At 38.5% G+C, this 17,438-nt stretch overlaps 1 protein-coding gene across 3 annotated transcripts in view; it reads right to left on the reverse strand.

Annotated features, from left to right (window-relative positions):
• Positions 1 to 17,438, reverse strand: part of SLC25A17 (solute carrier family 25 member 17) — a 63,601-nt gene that overhangs the window by 32,150 nt on the left and 14,013 nt on the right. For all 3 annotated transcript variants that reach the window (XM_045520629.2, XM_074375600.1, XM_074375601.1), the window contains exons 2-5: positions 12,641 to 12,701; positions 10,764 to 10,830; positions 9,207 to 9,358; positions 870 to 986 (exon numbers count right to left, since the gene is read on the reverse strand). In XM_045520629.2, coding sequence (XP_045376585.1) covers positions 870 to 986; positions 9,207 to 9,358; positions 10,764 to 10,830; positions 12,641 to 12,701 — 397 coding nt within the window. The remainder of the gene's footprint in view (positions 1 to 869; positions 987 to 9,206; positions 9,359 to 10,763; positions 10,831 to 12,640; positions 12,702 to 17,438) is intronic.

Consider the following 17,438-nt stretch of genomic DNA (forward strand, 5'->3'; position numbering starts at 1 on the left):
CAAATTCTGTTCAAATGTACCCAGGACACAAACCATACCGGTTCTATCCAGATTTCCTTCTTGCCATGACATTTTAGAGGCAAATTAATCAGTTACTACTTTTGAATAATCATCAGATACTGACAGTCACCAAGTTACTGAGAGACCAACTTCAATCACAGGCAACTCTTCCTGACAAACCTGGGGTTAACATGTCAAATTTTCCTAAGTAATCACCACCACTGGGAACTCTGTATTACACAGACTTGAGAACTGATGGCTTGTGTGTTTCACAACAAAGTCTAGTACAGAAAACAGTAAGATAGTTTCCTGGAGTCCGTTTTATAGGACTGCCTTATAAGAAAACCACTGTTTTCATTACAAAGATGGAAACATGAGAAAGGAGAACCTGGCATGTGATATATTAAAAAGCAGAAGCTCAAAGATATCCTACACTACTTTGGTATCTTCATCCAAAGACAACACTAGAAGAAAAAAGGTGCAGCAGATTATTCTTCAGAAATATTCACCCCCTCCCACTACACTCCATGGGATATTTCTCCCCCTCTTCCTGGGGCTTGGAAATTGAATGGGCTTTGGTCTAGAGGAGGTCAGCAGACAAGAAACAGACAGGGCTTGAGATATGCTTGTACGATTGGGCGCGTCCTCTTCTGCTTTCGCCATCACCAAGAGTATACGCTCAGGCTGGTCCCAGGAGAAGGAAGAGAGACACGCGGAGCTGAGGCTCCCAGGCTGGAGTCAGCCTAGATGAGTCAAATCCCCATCAATCCACAGACACATGAACAAAACAAATGCCTACTTCTCGACACTGAGATGTGAGGCTGTCTGTTATAAGCATTATCATGGAAACTCGACCAAGAGACACTCACCAATAATACCACTGTAGTTGGTTGGTACAATGTCTTCATTTCTAAATTTTGCCCCCTGCAGCTTCAGCCTGGTGTTTACCACCCAGAGTGGAGTTGTTAGCAGCACGTTCACTACCCCTTTAGAAAGAAAGAGGGAGAGACAAAGGGAAAGCAAAATGTAATCTTTGAAGCTTTGCTGTCTTATATTAAAGCTACACACCAATCTTCCAGCTATACTTCTGCCACTGACCTCCTAGGAGACCTAAGGTAAGGTGTCCCTCTGTGCCCGGGTGCAACACAAGCCAGTACTGTTAGAAGCAATTCAGAAGCCTAGGTGATGGCAGAATGGCTGGCAACAGTACTCTCCACATGAAAAGAGTAATGAGTTTCCTCACCTATATAACAGGAGGCAATCTGTTTGTCAATTTATAGAGCATCCAAAGTAGCAATTTTGATACTGTTTTAAGTATACGTAATTTTTAAAAACAGCTTTTTAAGACAGGGGAAGTGGCTTATTGATCACATGCTAAATAAGTCCATGACAATATCACATAAAACACACCATTTATAACTCTCATATAAGTAGCTCACATGGTTTTAAGTGAGTATGGATCTAGTACAATGGGTGACAGGTGGGAGAAAGTGGTGACATTTGAGAGTGCTTCAACATGGACTAGAGGCTCATGGAAGAGTTCCTCATGGCTTGGGGGATTAGGATAGGCAGGCAGCAAGCAGCAGTTATGAACTGTCACAAAAACACCTGAAACAGCTTCACAAGCATAATCCTTACAAGCTTAAGGATGGGGATCTTGGCCCCCCAAGGTGGCCTCAGAGTGGAACAATACAATGAGCCAGGTGCTTCTTTTGTGAAAATACATGATCCCAATTTAACACCTTCTTGAGATAATAAAATATTCCTCATCAGTCCTGAAATGATTAAAGAAAAATACCAGACAGAGTTGTAACAAAGTGCCTGACACACAGTAGTATACACTTTATAAATGTTTGTTAAGTAAAATATTGAACAAGTAAACCAATGAACAAACTCAGCAAACAACCATACATCAAGCTATCTGGCTCCAGACATGCTTTGAAGAACCAAGAGGCACAATGATAAGGAAGAGAAACTTTCTTTTACTAATAGCCACTTAAATACAACAGGATTAAAAATGTTTGATTTAAGGAATCTCAGAACATACTAAGGATAAGCTTGGTGAAACTGCCAGGAAATCCAAATTCTGGTTTTTCATTAGTTGTATACAGCTGCAAAAGTAAGATATTTTGGAACCTCTCTCTTAGGAACATTATGAGAATATATTTCTCAAAATAAAAGGCATTATCAAATAATTTTATGAGTTGTACTTGTTATATTTTTACATATAACACCAAGGAGTCATCTGTAGCCATGATTCAATGTACTTATACGTTGTCACTTGAGGCATTGATTATTTTCTGAAAAAGTCTTACTGAGAGATTCTTGCTAGTCTCATTTTAAAAAAGCAGTGCCCAAGAGGCCAAGACAGAAGAATATCAACACACATCCATTTGCCCAGACTTTATAATGTATCCCTAGTCAATACAAAGTACACATCACTTAACAAAAAAAAATCAACAGCTAGAAAAATCAGACTAGAAAGTGCTTAAGTAGTCCACTGCTTTTTGTGTTGTTGTTGTTGATGAAGACGACGGGAGGGTTCAGAGCTAGAGCTTTTGTGGATACCGGAGACAGGTACAGTACACCCACCTTTCTAAACATATGAAGCAGCCTGCCCATTAAACAAATTCTGTAGAAATCAAAGTTCCCTTCATGTTCTATTCAAGAGGTAGGCACACACAAAACACTTCCAAGGCAATGCAGCCAACATTAAGATTTAGCTATTATTTAAAATTCTGCTTACATATCCCCACTATCAACATGAGCTGAAAGACTGAGAGGATTCTAAGGACAAGGTCAAGCACGCAAATGCACTATTATCATCTGAAGAGTACAAAGTCCTTACAAAAACATTTTATATTTCACAGCTTTTATTTGAGAAGTGAAGTACTTTGTTCATCCTCTAAGCCAAAAGAGATGGAGAGGTATTTTTTAACCACTATCATTTTATGAGTTCTGGGAAAATATTTGAGGATCCAAACTTTACTGGAAACTTGCAACCTATACAATCAAACTAAGGACAGCCTTCCGTGGAGGAAAAACAAGCTACAGAAGAACATGATGAGCAAGTCAGACTCCTGCTAAGGCAGGACGGATGTGGCCGCAGGATAAAGACGCCGTCCGCTTGTTTACGTGCAGATGTCTCCTGCCAGTTCCAAGCTGTGGCTGTTACTTCAGCTCTAAGGTGGGAAAACGTGACCTACCTAAGGATAGGAGATTGTTTCTCTTCTAGTTCGAATGATTCTATTTTCTTTCTTCTTTCATAAAAAATCATTTACAAGAAAACAGAACCAAAATTCAGAGATGGGGAACAGCAATTGAACATACTCACTAAAATCATTCACTGATTCAAAGAAAAATCAGAACACAGCTATTGACTTCTGAAATCTTGAGAACAGTTTTTTTAGCAATGAGTCTCCTTTGTTGAGGAGAGAAGACAAAAATGTAGTATGCTAAGTGGCTGTGCACTTCTGGGATGTATGGGCAGTGACCACTGCAGTGGCAGACAGGGCCACAAACCTAAGTGTTTGGCTCCCTACAAAGGAATGCAGCTTGATACACTGCAGGAACAATACTGCCTTACCAGGTTTAAGGTCTCAGCATAGGAAGTTAATTTCAACTATCACAATGATAACACCATTTGCATCCAAAAGGAGTTAGTGATAAAAACCCCAGTTTCATAAAAATAGCCAGTATCATCTTCATTTAAGTTATCTGTAAGGTTCTGTTCTCAAATTCTTCCCCAGGGTATATATTAAGCTATATGGCTTTTTTTTTTTCCTGTGAAAATACAATAAATAATAATAAATCTCTAAGTTTCTAGAAAGAATTAGAAAAATAATAATACTGTTTCCGGCTTTCCCTGGAGATAATGAAACTCACTCCTACAGGGATTGTAATACAGTGGCAGGGTTCACAGCAGGAAGGGAAAAAGCTATTCTAATTATTGTAAAAATATGCAGGTATTAAGGTATAAAAACATGTTATAAGGAGAAGTTTAAAACTCACGAAAGTAATTTCCAAGGAATTCCCTATCTTCAGAAAAAGGGAAACCTACCATCAGAGAATTTCAGAATTATAAAGGACTATAAAATTCACTTGATCAAGGGTCTCTCAACTGGGACACTACTAACATTTGGGGCGGGATATCATTTGTTTGGGGCGGGCCGGGGGTGCTACTGTGTGGGATGTTGAGCAGCAGCCTGGCCTCAACCCACTAGATGCTAGCAGCACCTGCCAGCTGTGACAACCAAAAATGCCTCCAGACATGGATAAATGTCCCCTGTGGATCAACATCAGTCTCAGTTGCGAACCACTAACTTAACCCAATCACCAAGCGTTTATTCACTTTATTTTTGAATTTCTCAAAAGATAGGAATTCAGTCTCACCCCAATAGCCTGTTTCTTCTCAGAGCTGTTAGAAATTTTACTCTTCTTGATATTAAATCTACCTTCTTAAGTCAACTGGAAACACATGTAAAACTAGCTAGCAGATGTTTTTTTACCTGAGGTATGAATTAGCACTTCTTAAATGACTTTCTGTGTATTTTAGGAGAAGTCAATGCTTATCTGCAAGCCATTCAGCCATGGTCTGCTCATCTTGTATGCACTGTGTGTCCAGTATGTGCTAAGTAGGTGCTGATGACACAGCAATTAAAAAATGAAAACTCCTGTCCTCTGAAGGTCCCACTGGAAAGGTGTGAGACAAGACAAACAAGTGAAATACACAGTATGTGAGAGCACAAGGGTTAAGAAGAAAATTTAAGCAGAGAAGAGGGATGGAAAAGGACACCAGTTTAGACAGTGTGGCCATTCAGGGAAAGACTTTAAAGAGGTGAGGGAGTGAACCATGCAGGAACCAGGCCGAGGGAACAGGAGGCACACGGCCTGGAGGGGGAAGCAACCAGGAGTGTTCAGGGAGAAGAGGCCAGTGCGGCCTGCAGTGGTGTGAGTGGGGAGAAGGGTAGGCAGGCCAAGTCACATGGGGCTTGGTAGGACCAGGTAAGGACTCTGGCTTTTACTGAGTGAGAAGGGAAGGAACTGGAGGACTTTGAAGAGAGAAATAATACGATCTCACTTGTGTTTTAACAAGGTCACAGCAGCTGCTGTGTTGCATACATACTGAAGAGGACAAAGGAGGAAGCAGGGCTCTGAAGATAATCCTGGTAAGATTTAATGGTGGCTTGGACTCAGGTGGTGGTGGGGAAAGGGGCTGAATTCTAGACCCCACGTGTAGAAACAGACAATAGGATTTGCTCATAGATTGGAGGTGGGGTCAGAGAGAAAGAGGACCAATTCAAGACTTTTGGTAGGGCAACCAGAAGTCTAGAGATGCCACGTGACACAACTGGAAGATTACAGGAGGAGTGGTCTTTTAAATTGAATTCATTCACTCAGCATTTAATCAGCACCTTCTATGTATCAGGCACTGCATTAAGACACTGGGGATGTAGAGATAAAAAAATGTAATCTCTGCCTAAATTTAAGGAGTTCACTGTCTAGGAAAAGATAAAGACATAACAGGCAGACTGTTGTTATTCAGTAGAGTAAGCCCACAGACAGAGTATAGATTATTCACAACGTGCTGGAGCACAAAGCGTAGGCGCCTAACACAGAATAAAACCTGGGGGTGGTGGGTTTGAGAAACATGGAAGGCTTCCTGAAGAGGAGGAGCTTGAGTTGAGAATAAAAGGATGAATAGGAGTTAATAATATTTAAAAAGGCAGTAAGACTGCTTCAGACAGACAAGAGTGGCTGTAGAGGAATGAAGACACTAAACGGCTGGGTCTACTCGAGGAATCAGTCTGGCACGGGGCAGGGCACAGGAGAGAGCTAGAGAGGTAAGCAGTATCACAGCAGGTCCTGCATGTCAGGCTCGCATCCTGCACGTGTACGAGAGGGGCCTCATACGCCAAGGGTGTCCGTGACTTCATCCCATATGCAAGCGACAGACACCGAAGGGTCTGAACCTGGGTGTAACATAACCAGATTGGGATTTTAGAATAGCAGATCTCAACTATTTCTCTGAAAAGACATGTAATAGATGATGTTCAGAATCGACACAGACCTATGGGCTCTCCCTGCACGTTAAGCATAACTCCATTCTTTTCTCACAAGCTCAAGAAAAATTTCAGAATGTAAGTGAATTAGAATGACATTATTACACGGGGATCACTTTTAACCAGTTCCACATACTGGACTCACCAGATAAACCTCTCTCCCGTTACGGGACACACTTATGGTGCCACAGCACATGAAGACATGTGACCAGTGTGCCCATGCCCTTCCACTCCCACCCCGCTGGGTTTTAAGCTCACCAAGAGTCAACTGTGTCTTTTCTTCAGCCTGCTTATGTCACCTGTATCTGTTACAGCAGGGAAAGCATCATAGGTATGGTTATATAAGAAAAAAAGGACAAAACACTCATCAATGAGCTGATATGCCTTGGCCATTCATCACAAAAACTGGAGAAGTATGTATTCATACATCTGAGGTGAAAATAAAATATTTAGATATATAATAGGCATTTTATGATACTCCCTACTTCCACTGACTTTTTAAATCTAACTGCCCTACTATACCAGTCTAGCTGTTCTAGGTATGGAAGAATCTCTTATAATTACAAACTGTGTAAGAATTAGAAAGGAAGTGAGCAGAGCACAGTGAGAGAGAACAAGGCATGATGTGTACTTAGTGGATAACAAGGTGTCAGCAAACAAACAGCTTCAGACAAACAACAAGGGAAAGATTTAATCATACATTTCAGAAATTAGTAGCTTCATGGAAAGTTATATGAGTTAGTCCTGGACTAAACAGTTATAACTAAAATCATAACCTTTTAAATGTAAATACATATGAGCTGCAATAAACTAAAATGTATTAAAATTAAGGTATTACAAATACTTTTAAGTGTAAGTATAAGAGATCATACTAGATTGCCATTTGTTACAGTTAAATAAAAAAGAAGATTTCTTCTCTACAGGATAACCTTGGATCTATTCTGATTTGTTTTTCCAAGTGAAGAAAGCTCAAACTTGAGTTCTTTGAGTTATGTCAGTGTTTGAAAACTATTCTTCTGGAAAGGCTACTTGGGCAGAACCATGTAAAGTGCATTAGTAAGGAAGACTTCAGAGGTAAGAAGATCAGAATAGAGCAACAGTCCAGGTGAGGGATGATGGCACTTGATTTGGGGACATGGCTATGGATATGGAGAAGAGGAAATGCATTCAAGAGATATTTAAGAGACAGACTGATGGACGATTCATGATGACCAAGCAGACATGGAGGGTAAGAGAGCACCCTCTCTGAGGACTTCCAGATTTCTAGCCTGAGTTACCTACCTAACTATTCATTCATCTCCTCAGGGAGTGAAATCCTGTGTGTTATACTGTTTATGTTGAAGTTGGTCTGGCAGGGAACAGGGGTGAAGGAGGTCAAAAGGTACAAACTTCCAGTTACAGAATAATTAACTCATGATGATGTAACGTATAGCAAGGTAACTATAGTGAATAATACTGAACTGTATATTTGAAAGTTGCTGAGAATAGATCTTAAAAGTTCTCACAAGTTCGCAATATACACAAATAACAATCACTATGTTGTATAACTGAAACTAATATTATATGTCAGTTATATCTCAATTAGAAAAAAAGTTGGTGCAAGTGAAAATTAATTATATCAAAATCAACCTAAGACTAAAATGAGAGTATTAAGCAGAAGAAAGGCTCAGAGACCAAATTAAAGAATAGCAGTGGTCTCATAAGGTAAAGAGGAAAACTTGGGGACCATGAATACTCCTGGCCTGGTAGCTATTTTTCAATCAAATTATTTTCATTTCAAATAGACATTTTATTTATTCAATTGTGTGGCTCTCAAATCAGTAATTTTTCAAAGAACATATTAAAAAGTGTCTCCACAAAGTACTAACACTCTATGTGCAACATTTAAATAAATTAATTTAGTTACAGACTAAAATGGATAAACACAAAAAATCATAGGAAATAGATCTCCTTTTTCTCCCATCTCTTTAATAAAACCCTGACTAATTCAACAAAAATTTTGCTCATTCAGCAAATATTTATTGAGCTCCTACTACATGCTAGGAATTGTTCTTACTGAGACTTTAGCAAGGGGGGGAATATATATATATAATATATATATATACATATATATATAATTATATATAACATATATATATACATATATATAATATATATATACAATATATATATACACTTCACGAGAGCACTTCTCTGATGATTAGTGATATTGAGCATCTTTTCATATACTTGTTAGCCATTTGTATATCAACTCTGAAGAAATGTCTTCTCATCAGAGAAGTGAAAATCAAAACGACAGTGAAATATCACTTTGCCCTCATTAGGATGGCTACTATCAAGAAAACAGAAAATAACAAGTGTTGGTGAGGATGTGAAGACACCAGAAATAAGTGCTGCTGGGATTATGAAATAGTGCCACCGCTGTGGAAAACAGTACCGCAGTTCCTCTCAAAACTAAAAAAAAACACCATATGATCTAGCATTCTGACTTCTGAGTATATATCCAAAAGAATTGAAAGCAGGGACTCAAAGTGATATTTGCACAAACTATGTTCACAGCAGCAACTATTCACAGTAACCAGGAGGTGGAAACAACCTAAATATCCATCGAGAGATGAAGGGATAAACAAAATGTGGTATATCCATACAATGGAATATCATCCTTAAAAAGGAAGGAAATCCCGTTACTTCCTATAGCATGAATGAAACTTGAGGACATTACGCTGAATGAAATAAGCCATTCACAAAAAGACAAATACTGTATGATTCCACTTATATGATGCATTTACAGTAGTCAAATTCATAGAGACAGAAAGTAGAGTGGTGGTTACCAGGGGCTGGGGGGAGGGTGGAAAAGGGAGTTGTTGTTTAACGGGTATAGAGCTTCACATTTGTAAGATGAAAATGTTCTGGAAGTCTGTTTCACAATAATGTGAATAAACCTACTGCTGAAGTGTACATGTAAAAACTGTTAATATGGTAAACTTTATGATGTGCATTTTTAACACACACACAGTCAAGTCAGAAAACTAATTACATTCTTTGTAGCATTACTTTGTGTTAAAATAACCTCTTAAAGGATATACAGACCATGAGATAAACAATAAAATATAAACACATCTTACATTCAGAAAGTTTTGTTACCTGCAACAAATCCAACTACCAGATCTTTTCCAGTAGTAGAGTGTTGACCTTTGACCCAGACTGCTTTGAGGCTATTAAAAGTGTAGAAATAGACAAAATTGGAGCAGCAGAGACTGGAGATAACTGGAAACCACCCTCGATATGGTGCCAGGCTAGGGGAAGAACACAGTAAGCAAAGTAAGATGCTGGACAAAAGCCATCTAAGTTCCCAACTGCAGATTCCCTGGGTTTCATCTGTTATTCATGAGCAGAAATGAGCTGAGTCCTAGGAAAGGCTGATCACCACTCGCGTATTCTCAAAGCTCACTCCTTCACTACTGTCACTCCAAACTGTATGCGTATCTTACATTCTGAAGGATGCCCAAGAAATCTCTTCTAGCATTAATGACACCAAATTAAAAACACACATTCAAGGACTGGTTTTTCCCCTTTGATTTCCTTTAGCAAATTACAACGTAAAATTAGAGACAATTTCCTCATGGTTGTTGATTCATATAGCATTACTCACATTTTATTACAAGGCAAGAACATTTAAAATGAAGTAAATATAGAAGTACAAAAAAAGTGACGGGGGCATGTTATGAGGGCAGAGGAACCAGACTGAAGGGGATCCCCTGGCCACATCTGGGATAATTTGAGCACCAAAATAATTAAGAATAGTAATCAATTGTTAATCATTGAAAAAAAAAAAACAGGAATCTGGGTCTATACTGACATTAAATTAAGTATTTCCTCATAAGCTGCTTACAGTTGCAAGAGAGGAAAAACAAAATATTCAGTGGCTAACTCACATAATTAACCCATGAAGAGCAAGTGGACAATATGTGACTCCAGATGTGACACCATGAGAAGGATACAATTTCACTTATGCATTATTCTGGCCAAGAATGAACAGCCTCAATCTAATCATGAAGAAACAAGAGGCAAGCATAAAATGAGAAACACTTTATTTAAGAAAAAAAAAGGGGGGGGGTGAAGAAGGCCCATATTCTTTGAAAATGTCAGTGTCACAGGAGTAAAGGGCTTTGATGTATGGTATGTAACTTACTCTCAAATAATTCTGAGACAGTCTGTGTGGTGTGTGTGTGTCTGTGTATGTCTGGTTGTAAAGAGAGAAGACGAGAGGGAGGAAGCACAAGTACCAATGGGAAAACAAATGGAAAAAGTGTCAACAACAGGGGAATCTGGGTAGAGCATATACTGGTATTCTTTGTACTACTTTCAGTCTTGCAGCTTTTGTAAACTTGAAATTGTTTCCGAATAAAAGTTTTTTAAAAAGGTACACAATGTCTGAATACATCTGATAGGAATGAACCAAACAATTATTACCTTCTTCAGTTTACTGTACAAATAAAGCATTGGTTTCGTGGAAGACTCTACGATCTAAAAATCAAAACGGCTGGCCACAGAACTTTGAGGAAATGAAAACAACTATATACTTACAAGTCAGGCAATTACAAATTCACAACACTGTAAGGCTATGAGAATGGATAGAAAGGCCCATGAACCTGCTCAGGAGCTGCTTTATCTGACAAAGACGCACAACGCAGTACTCACAGGCCTTCTTCTTTAATGATCTCCAGGAGCACCATGTGTGTTGTTTTGGACTTTCTTTTCTCATCAACTACAAGACCAAAGAGGATATGTTCAAACTAAATCCTTTGAGAATTATTATCTCCAGCATCAGCAAGTTTCACTGAAATGCCATTTACCTCACACAAGCAATCTCCCACCCTATCTTTAAGCTCCCTTGTTTGCCTCAGAACTCAGTGTTACTCCTGCATTCCCATGTGCTAAGTTCCCAACTGTAGATCCCTTGGGTTTCATCTGTTATTCATGAACCAAAAGACATTTTAATTCAATTCATTTCCAAAGTAAAAGATGTAACAGGAGAAATTTATTACTTATATATTTCATAGGGCTCTCTTGGTTTTTTCCAGTCATATATTCTCATTTTTATCTTAACATCTTATAAAGCAGAGAGGAAATAAATTACCATCTCCTTTTTAGAGAATAGGCTACAGACACACACGTCTATAAAAGACACATGTAGTTGGCAGCAGAGTCAAGGTTAAAAGTTTTCAAAGTTTTAGCTTGTGCTGTTTCCTAATCTAAAAACTGAAAGGTCTCAAAAAGATGAGAACTGTGCTTTTCTTGTCATTCTCAATGAAAACAAAACCCACCTCAATTAACTTCAAACTTCCTACTCACATTTGAAGAATATTTTGAAAACATAAAAATGGGAAAATGAACCAGGTGCTTAAGAATTAAAATTGGTACCTGTATGGCTCATGGGATAACAAATTAGGAAACCCCCTAGAGAAGGCAATCTGACAATAACTATCAAAATTATAAACACATTTACTCTTTGATCCAACAACCCCACTGCTGGGAATTTATCCCACAGAACTTACAGAAACAAAATGGTATAAGAACAGGTCTATTCTACAAAAGAGAAGAACCAATCCAAGAATCTACAACAGGGGAGGGTAAACAGTTTATGTCACATCCACACCATGGAACACTCCACAGCTAAAAACGAGAACGACGAAGCCCCCACTGCACTGATTTGGAAGGCATCCCACATACACTGTTCAGTGAAAAATACAAGGTACAGAACAGTGGGGAAAGTATGCTGTTTGAGTAAGAGAGGGAGAAAATTAAGAACATGTATTATTTGTTTGTTATTCCATAAAGAAACTCTGCAGGGCTATCTGAGAAACTAATAAAAACATTATCTAGATGGGAGAGAAAAGGAGGCAGACTAGAGTGAGATTTTTTCACTGTACTGTGTATCTTTTTATGTATTTTGGGTTTTGAGCTATATAAAATTATCACCTTTCCAAAACCTCTAAAGTTAATTTAAAATAGTAGTCATGAAGGGTTTTAACATAGGAATTAGTTACTCAAAGTTAAACTCACTCATCTCTTCATGCAAGTTCTGGCATAGGTTTATAATTTCAAAGTGAAATATATTGAGGGAAAAACAAGCAAGAGTTGTAGAAAGTTGCAAGTCCTATAAAATGAATGAGGCCAACTAGGACGATATGCCTAGATGAGCAATGACAACGGTCTTGGCTTCACCACGTTTCCTTTTCTGTGTTCTCTTTCCAGAAAACCTACCCCCAGGAAAAAATTCTGCAAATTGTACTTTTAAAAAGTTGTACTGTTTATTATAACGAATTGTAATGATTCAAAAATTACTAATGCAAGCCCACTCAGGTTTCTCAGATTAGAAAATGACTGAGGCTATGACTCACCCATGAACGCTTTGCTGTTAATTAGGAAACAGCAACGATGTGTTTAAAGTCAGGGAAAACAGACAACAGATTTCTAACAAAAAAGAATACCCTTATGTTAATTTAGAACTTACTATAGAAATGTTTGCTTCCTGACACCATATGAACACAAATATGATGACATAAGACACTCACCTTGTAGTCGAAGTCGAGCTGTATCCAAGGGAAAAAATACTGTCATTGCTGTCATGCTTCCCTGAAAAGTTTGAAAAGCCTTTAGCCATTAGAGTATCACAAAAATAATGAGCCACAACTTTTAAATGAACAAAAGTTCATTACTGTCAATGAGTCAAATCAAATTTTCAGCGAACAAATATACACAATATTTTAATCTGTTGGGATCATTATTGCTCAAACTTCTATAGTTATATACTTGAACAGAAATACTTAATTTTCAAAATGTTTTTCCTCTCTCTCTCTGATATGGAAAAAGAAAATGTAGTAGGGCCCCTCGAGATAACAAACTTTGGGGTTTACAACCCAGGACACATGTCAAAGACAGTAGGTAAATGGACTTTTAAACTTTTACTGGTCAGTTACTGTTCCTAAGCCTTCTCTGATACCACCAGAAACCAAAATATCTAGTAACCAAACAAATACATACTTCCATACGCTCTGCTCAATCAATATATTCACACAAAGTAAGAAGTGTCAGAGTCATATTGTTCTTTAAAATAGTTGTTTGCTTGTGTGTTAAACAAAATAGGGGCAGTACCTTTGCTACAAATTCTACAAATAATGCATCTAGGATAATGCGATGACAAAAATTATCAGTAGAAAAAAAAAAGAAGCCAACAGTCTTTCCATTGCTAAGACCCTATGGCAGATAAAAACCATTAGCATATAGTTAGGAATAAAGTTATACACATGAAATCTCCAGGTGGGTTTATGGTTCTCAGCCTAGATGCAGACCCACTGCTGTATATTTTCAGGCATAAGATCAAGCATTAGGCTATTGATCTAATAACGGTTACAGACAATATTTTTTACCATGGTAACAACTGGAAACTCGGTCAACATCATAGATAAGAACAGAAATTTCCTAGGTCCCTTATCTAAATAGGTCGGCCTGCTTGACAAGAGAGAACACTGTACTCTCCTACTAGTATTCTTCAAAACTCAGATCAAATGTTACCATCCCTACCCATCAGGTTACAACTGGCTGTTCCTTCCTTCCTCTATGTCCCCACAACATTTGTTTACATGTCTCTTACAGCACTGATATTACAGTGAAATCTAACTCTTCCTCTGGGTTGTAGGAATACTCATTCTCTTTGATATCAGAGATTCTTAAATGTTTATTAAATTCACTCTACTTTCAGTTATGTATGCTGTTTTGATGACTTCCACATAGCTGTTCTTTCCTAAAAAGAAATAGATTAATATTTAACATCTCAAGAAACAGTCGATCTGCAAAGGTTTATAGTCTACAAATCTGTGCTTCTGGCATCCTTGCTCCCCCTACAGGCAATTTCCAAGAAAAATGGGGGCTGGAAAGCTGGAGAACACTTTTCAAGGTTATTAAGGTTGTGGCATTTACTTCCCATCACGTGGTCTGAACATATGTATGCAGGGTATTGCATAGACAGGGCAAGTCCAGGCAGAAAAGTCCTGCCTGGAAACTACTTTTTCAAACAATTAGACCTCCATCCCTCCTCCCTGCCAGCTTAAATAGACATCCAAGTTTCCTAACTTAGAAGTCCTTGCCCTACCTATCCTGAAATCTTAAAGCACAACTTATACCAAGATAAAGAGATCAGTAAGTCCAAAGAACTGAAAGGTCTATCGCCTCCTCAAGGACTGGCATAAAAAAATTCAAATCTGTAAATCTAAAAAACACTTAAAATGTGTTAGTACTAGAAAGACTGGATCAAGACGGTGAACTGATCCAGTTCAAAACCCACTTCTGCCTCCTCCCCATTCCAATCACTAATGACAAAAAAGATTCATATATAAAAGTGCTGTGTAGAAAAGCAGAGAGGGGTCTGATTGGTGGACCAGAAATTGACAGCAGAGTGAGGCTGTTTTGAAAGAAGAAATCATAGACCAAAATGCACAGAAGATAAATACGGCAGGTAGAATAATGATCCCCTGAAAGTTGACCACATCCTAATCCACATGACCTGTGAACACATTATATGGTAGGTTGCTGATCAGCTGACCTTAAAAAAGAAGACTGTTCTGGATTATCTGAGTGGGCCCAAAGTAATCATAAGGGTCCTTAAAAATAGAAGTGTAGGTGGGAGTGAGGCAATGTGAAGACTCAACCCATCATTGCTGGCTTTAAGATGGACAAAGGGGCCATCAGCCAAGGAATGGCAAGCCAGAAAAGGCAAGGAAATGGATTCTCTCCTGGAGCCCCCAGAAAGGAACGCAGTCCTGCTGACACCTTAATTTTAGCTCAGTGAGCCCTGCATCAGACTTTTGACCTACAGACCTACCAGATATTAAATTTGTGTTGTTTTAAGCCACCCAACCTGGTAATTAGTTACAGCAGCAATAGAAAACTAATAAAGAGAATTACTACAAATGGTGGGGACAAGCACTGGGAAGCAGAAGGGAGCTCTGGGATGACTTTCTGGGTGACTGGCTGGCCCCATGACAAACAGCCAGGCAATCCGGCTCCCACTGTCACACCTTGCCAGGACCAATGCCCCCTTTTCACCACAATCCCCGGAGGCCAGCAGCAGTAAACAGGCCCAGGAAGAGGGAGGGGTGTGCAGTGGCAAGGAAATAAAAAGCTTACTAGTTTTAAGGAGAGGATACACACACACACACACACACACACACACACACACACACACACACACACACACACAAATTTATTCAAGGCTTTGTCAGAAAACCTAAGTTTAAATGTGAGAATCAAAAAGTTAAGGCTGAAGTGGCAGTTTCCATTTCCAGCAATATGTTGGCCTAGACCACACACTACAGAGTACCTAGAACTGTTCCATAAAACATAAAATACTTTTCAAAATTTAAACTAGCTAAACTTCACTGGGGCAAGAAAGAAGAGTAGAAACCCACAAGGTTCAGGCTCTTTGGCGTTGGTTGCCTGAGGATTTTTTGCCAGTCTAAGTGATAGAGGGGCTTTATTATTATTTTTAATTGAAGTGGAATTCACGTAACATAAAACTGACTATTTTAAAGTACGTCCTTCAGTGACATTTAGTACACTCACAATATTGAGTAACCACCACCTCTATCATGTTCTAAAATATTTTTATCACCTGAAAAGAAAACTCTGTACCCATTAAGCAGACAGTCCCCACTTCCCCCTCCACTCAGCCCTGACAACCACTAATCTGCTTTCTGTCTCTAAGGATGTATCTATTCGGGACATTTCATATAAAAACAATCGTGCAAGATGTGACCTTTTGTGTCTGGCTTCTTTCACTTGGCACAGTGTTTTTAAGGTTCATCCACCTTGTAGTATGTATCAGTTCTTCATTGTCAAGTAATATTCCCTTCTATGTATATACTATACTCTGTTTATCCATTGAAAATGCTTTGGAATGAGTTAGAGGTAGTGGTTGCACAACACTGAATACAGTAAGTACCACCAAACTGTACACTTTAAAATGGTTAATTTTGTTATGTGAATTACACCTCAATTTTTAAAAATTTAATCCTCACAACAACCCAGTGAGGTAAGTACTATTATTCTCTCCATTTTCCAGATGAGAAAAAAGGTACTAAGAGGTTTTACAACTTTTCTAAAGTCATATACTTTGCAAGTGGCAGAACCAGTATTTGAATATAGGCAGTCTGGCTCCAGAGTCCACACTTAACCATTGTTGTAATTAAATCTTTTAAAATATCACTAATATACTTTTAAAAAGGTAATATAGTAATATGAGACCTATTTTGTGTGTCAAATATTTTTCTGTGGACTAGTCTAGACAACCAGCACAGAGCCTGGCATAGCATAAGCCCTGAGCTTGTCAATAAATGCATGATTGTATTCACCTACAAGTAAACTTAACATCCCTAAGAAAATGTATTCCAAATGCTAAAGGTAAATTTAGAACACAGCTATTCTGTACATTGGGGACACTGGGGACTCTGGGGACTTGCTATATTTGTCTCCTCACCAAGCAAACACACAGATGACTGTTTTCATAAGCAATATTACCTGAAGGAAAATATTTATTATATATGCAAATCTTATGCCAAGCTATATAATCATACGATTTTTCAGAATTTGAATTAAATTCCCTTTTTCATAAATACCCAGTGTTTTGTTTTTAATCTAAGAGTGTCTGTTCACTTACATAAAATTTGAAAGGACAAAATACTGGGAAGATAACTACAATGTACAATAAGTTTGCACCAGCGAAGTATACAAATCAATCCATTATTTGGAGTCCCACAGAATTCTAACCATCTGAGTGGGAGTTCTATTGCTGACAACAACTACAGTTGAAGACTCTGTTTCCAGAGAAGCAATCTTAAATCTCACCAAAACCAAACATTTTTAGTTACAACAGTCTAACAACACCCTCTGGCATTTAACCATTTGGTGCTGGCATAACAAATTAATTCCTACAACGCATTGGTACCTGGAGCTGGAAAAGCCTTTAGAGGTCAAGCAGCGGTGCAGACCGTCCCCTGTGAATGAGGCGTCGGCCTGGGAGGTAGAGGTCTGCCCAAAGCCAGGATGGCAGAGGCAAAGCTAGATCCGAGGTCTCCTGTGCTACAAGTTCTTCTGCTCCCTGTTCTACCTCAATCCTCAACCTATTTCCAATTAAGACATAAGTGACTTTTCATGTTTCCACTTGTAAAAGTGTATACGGTAAATACCTACACACACAGGGAACCAAATTTTCATTCTCTACAAATAATTACTGAAAACATACTACCTGGCAGGATGTTCTGTATCTATATCGTCTATTTTATTAATTTCTCTTTATTACCGTCCTTTTCCTTTGCT

Source organism: Camelus bactrianus, chromosome 12 (assembly GCF_048773025.1).
Source record: "Camelus bactrianus isolate YW-2024 breed Bactrian camel chromosome 12, ASM4877302v1, whole genome shotgun sequence".
NCBI lineage: Eukaryota > Metazoa > Chordata > Mammalia > Artiodactyla > Camelidae > Camelus > Camelus bactrianus.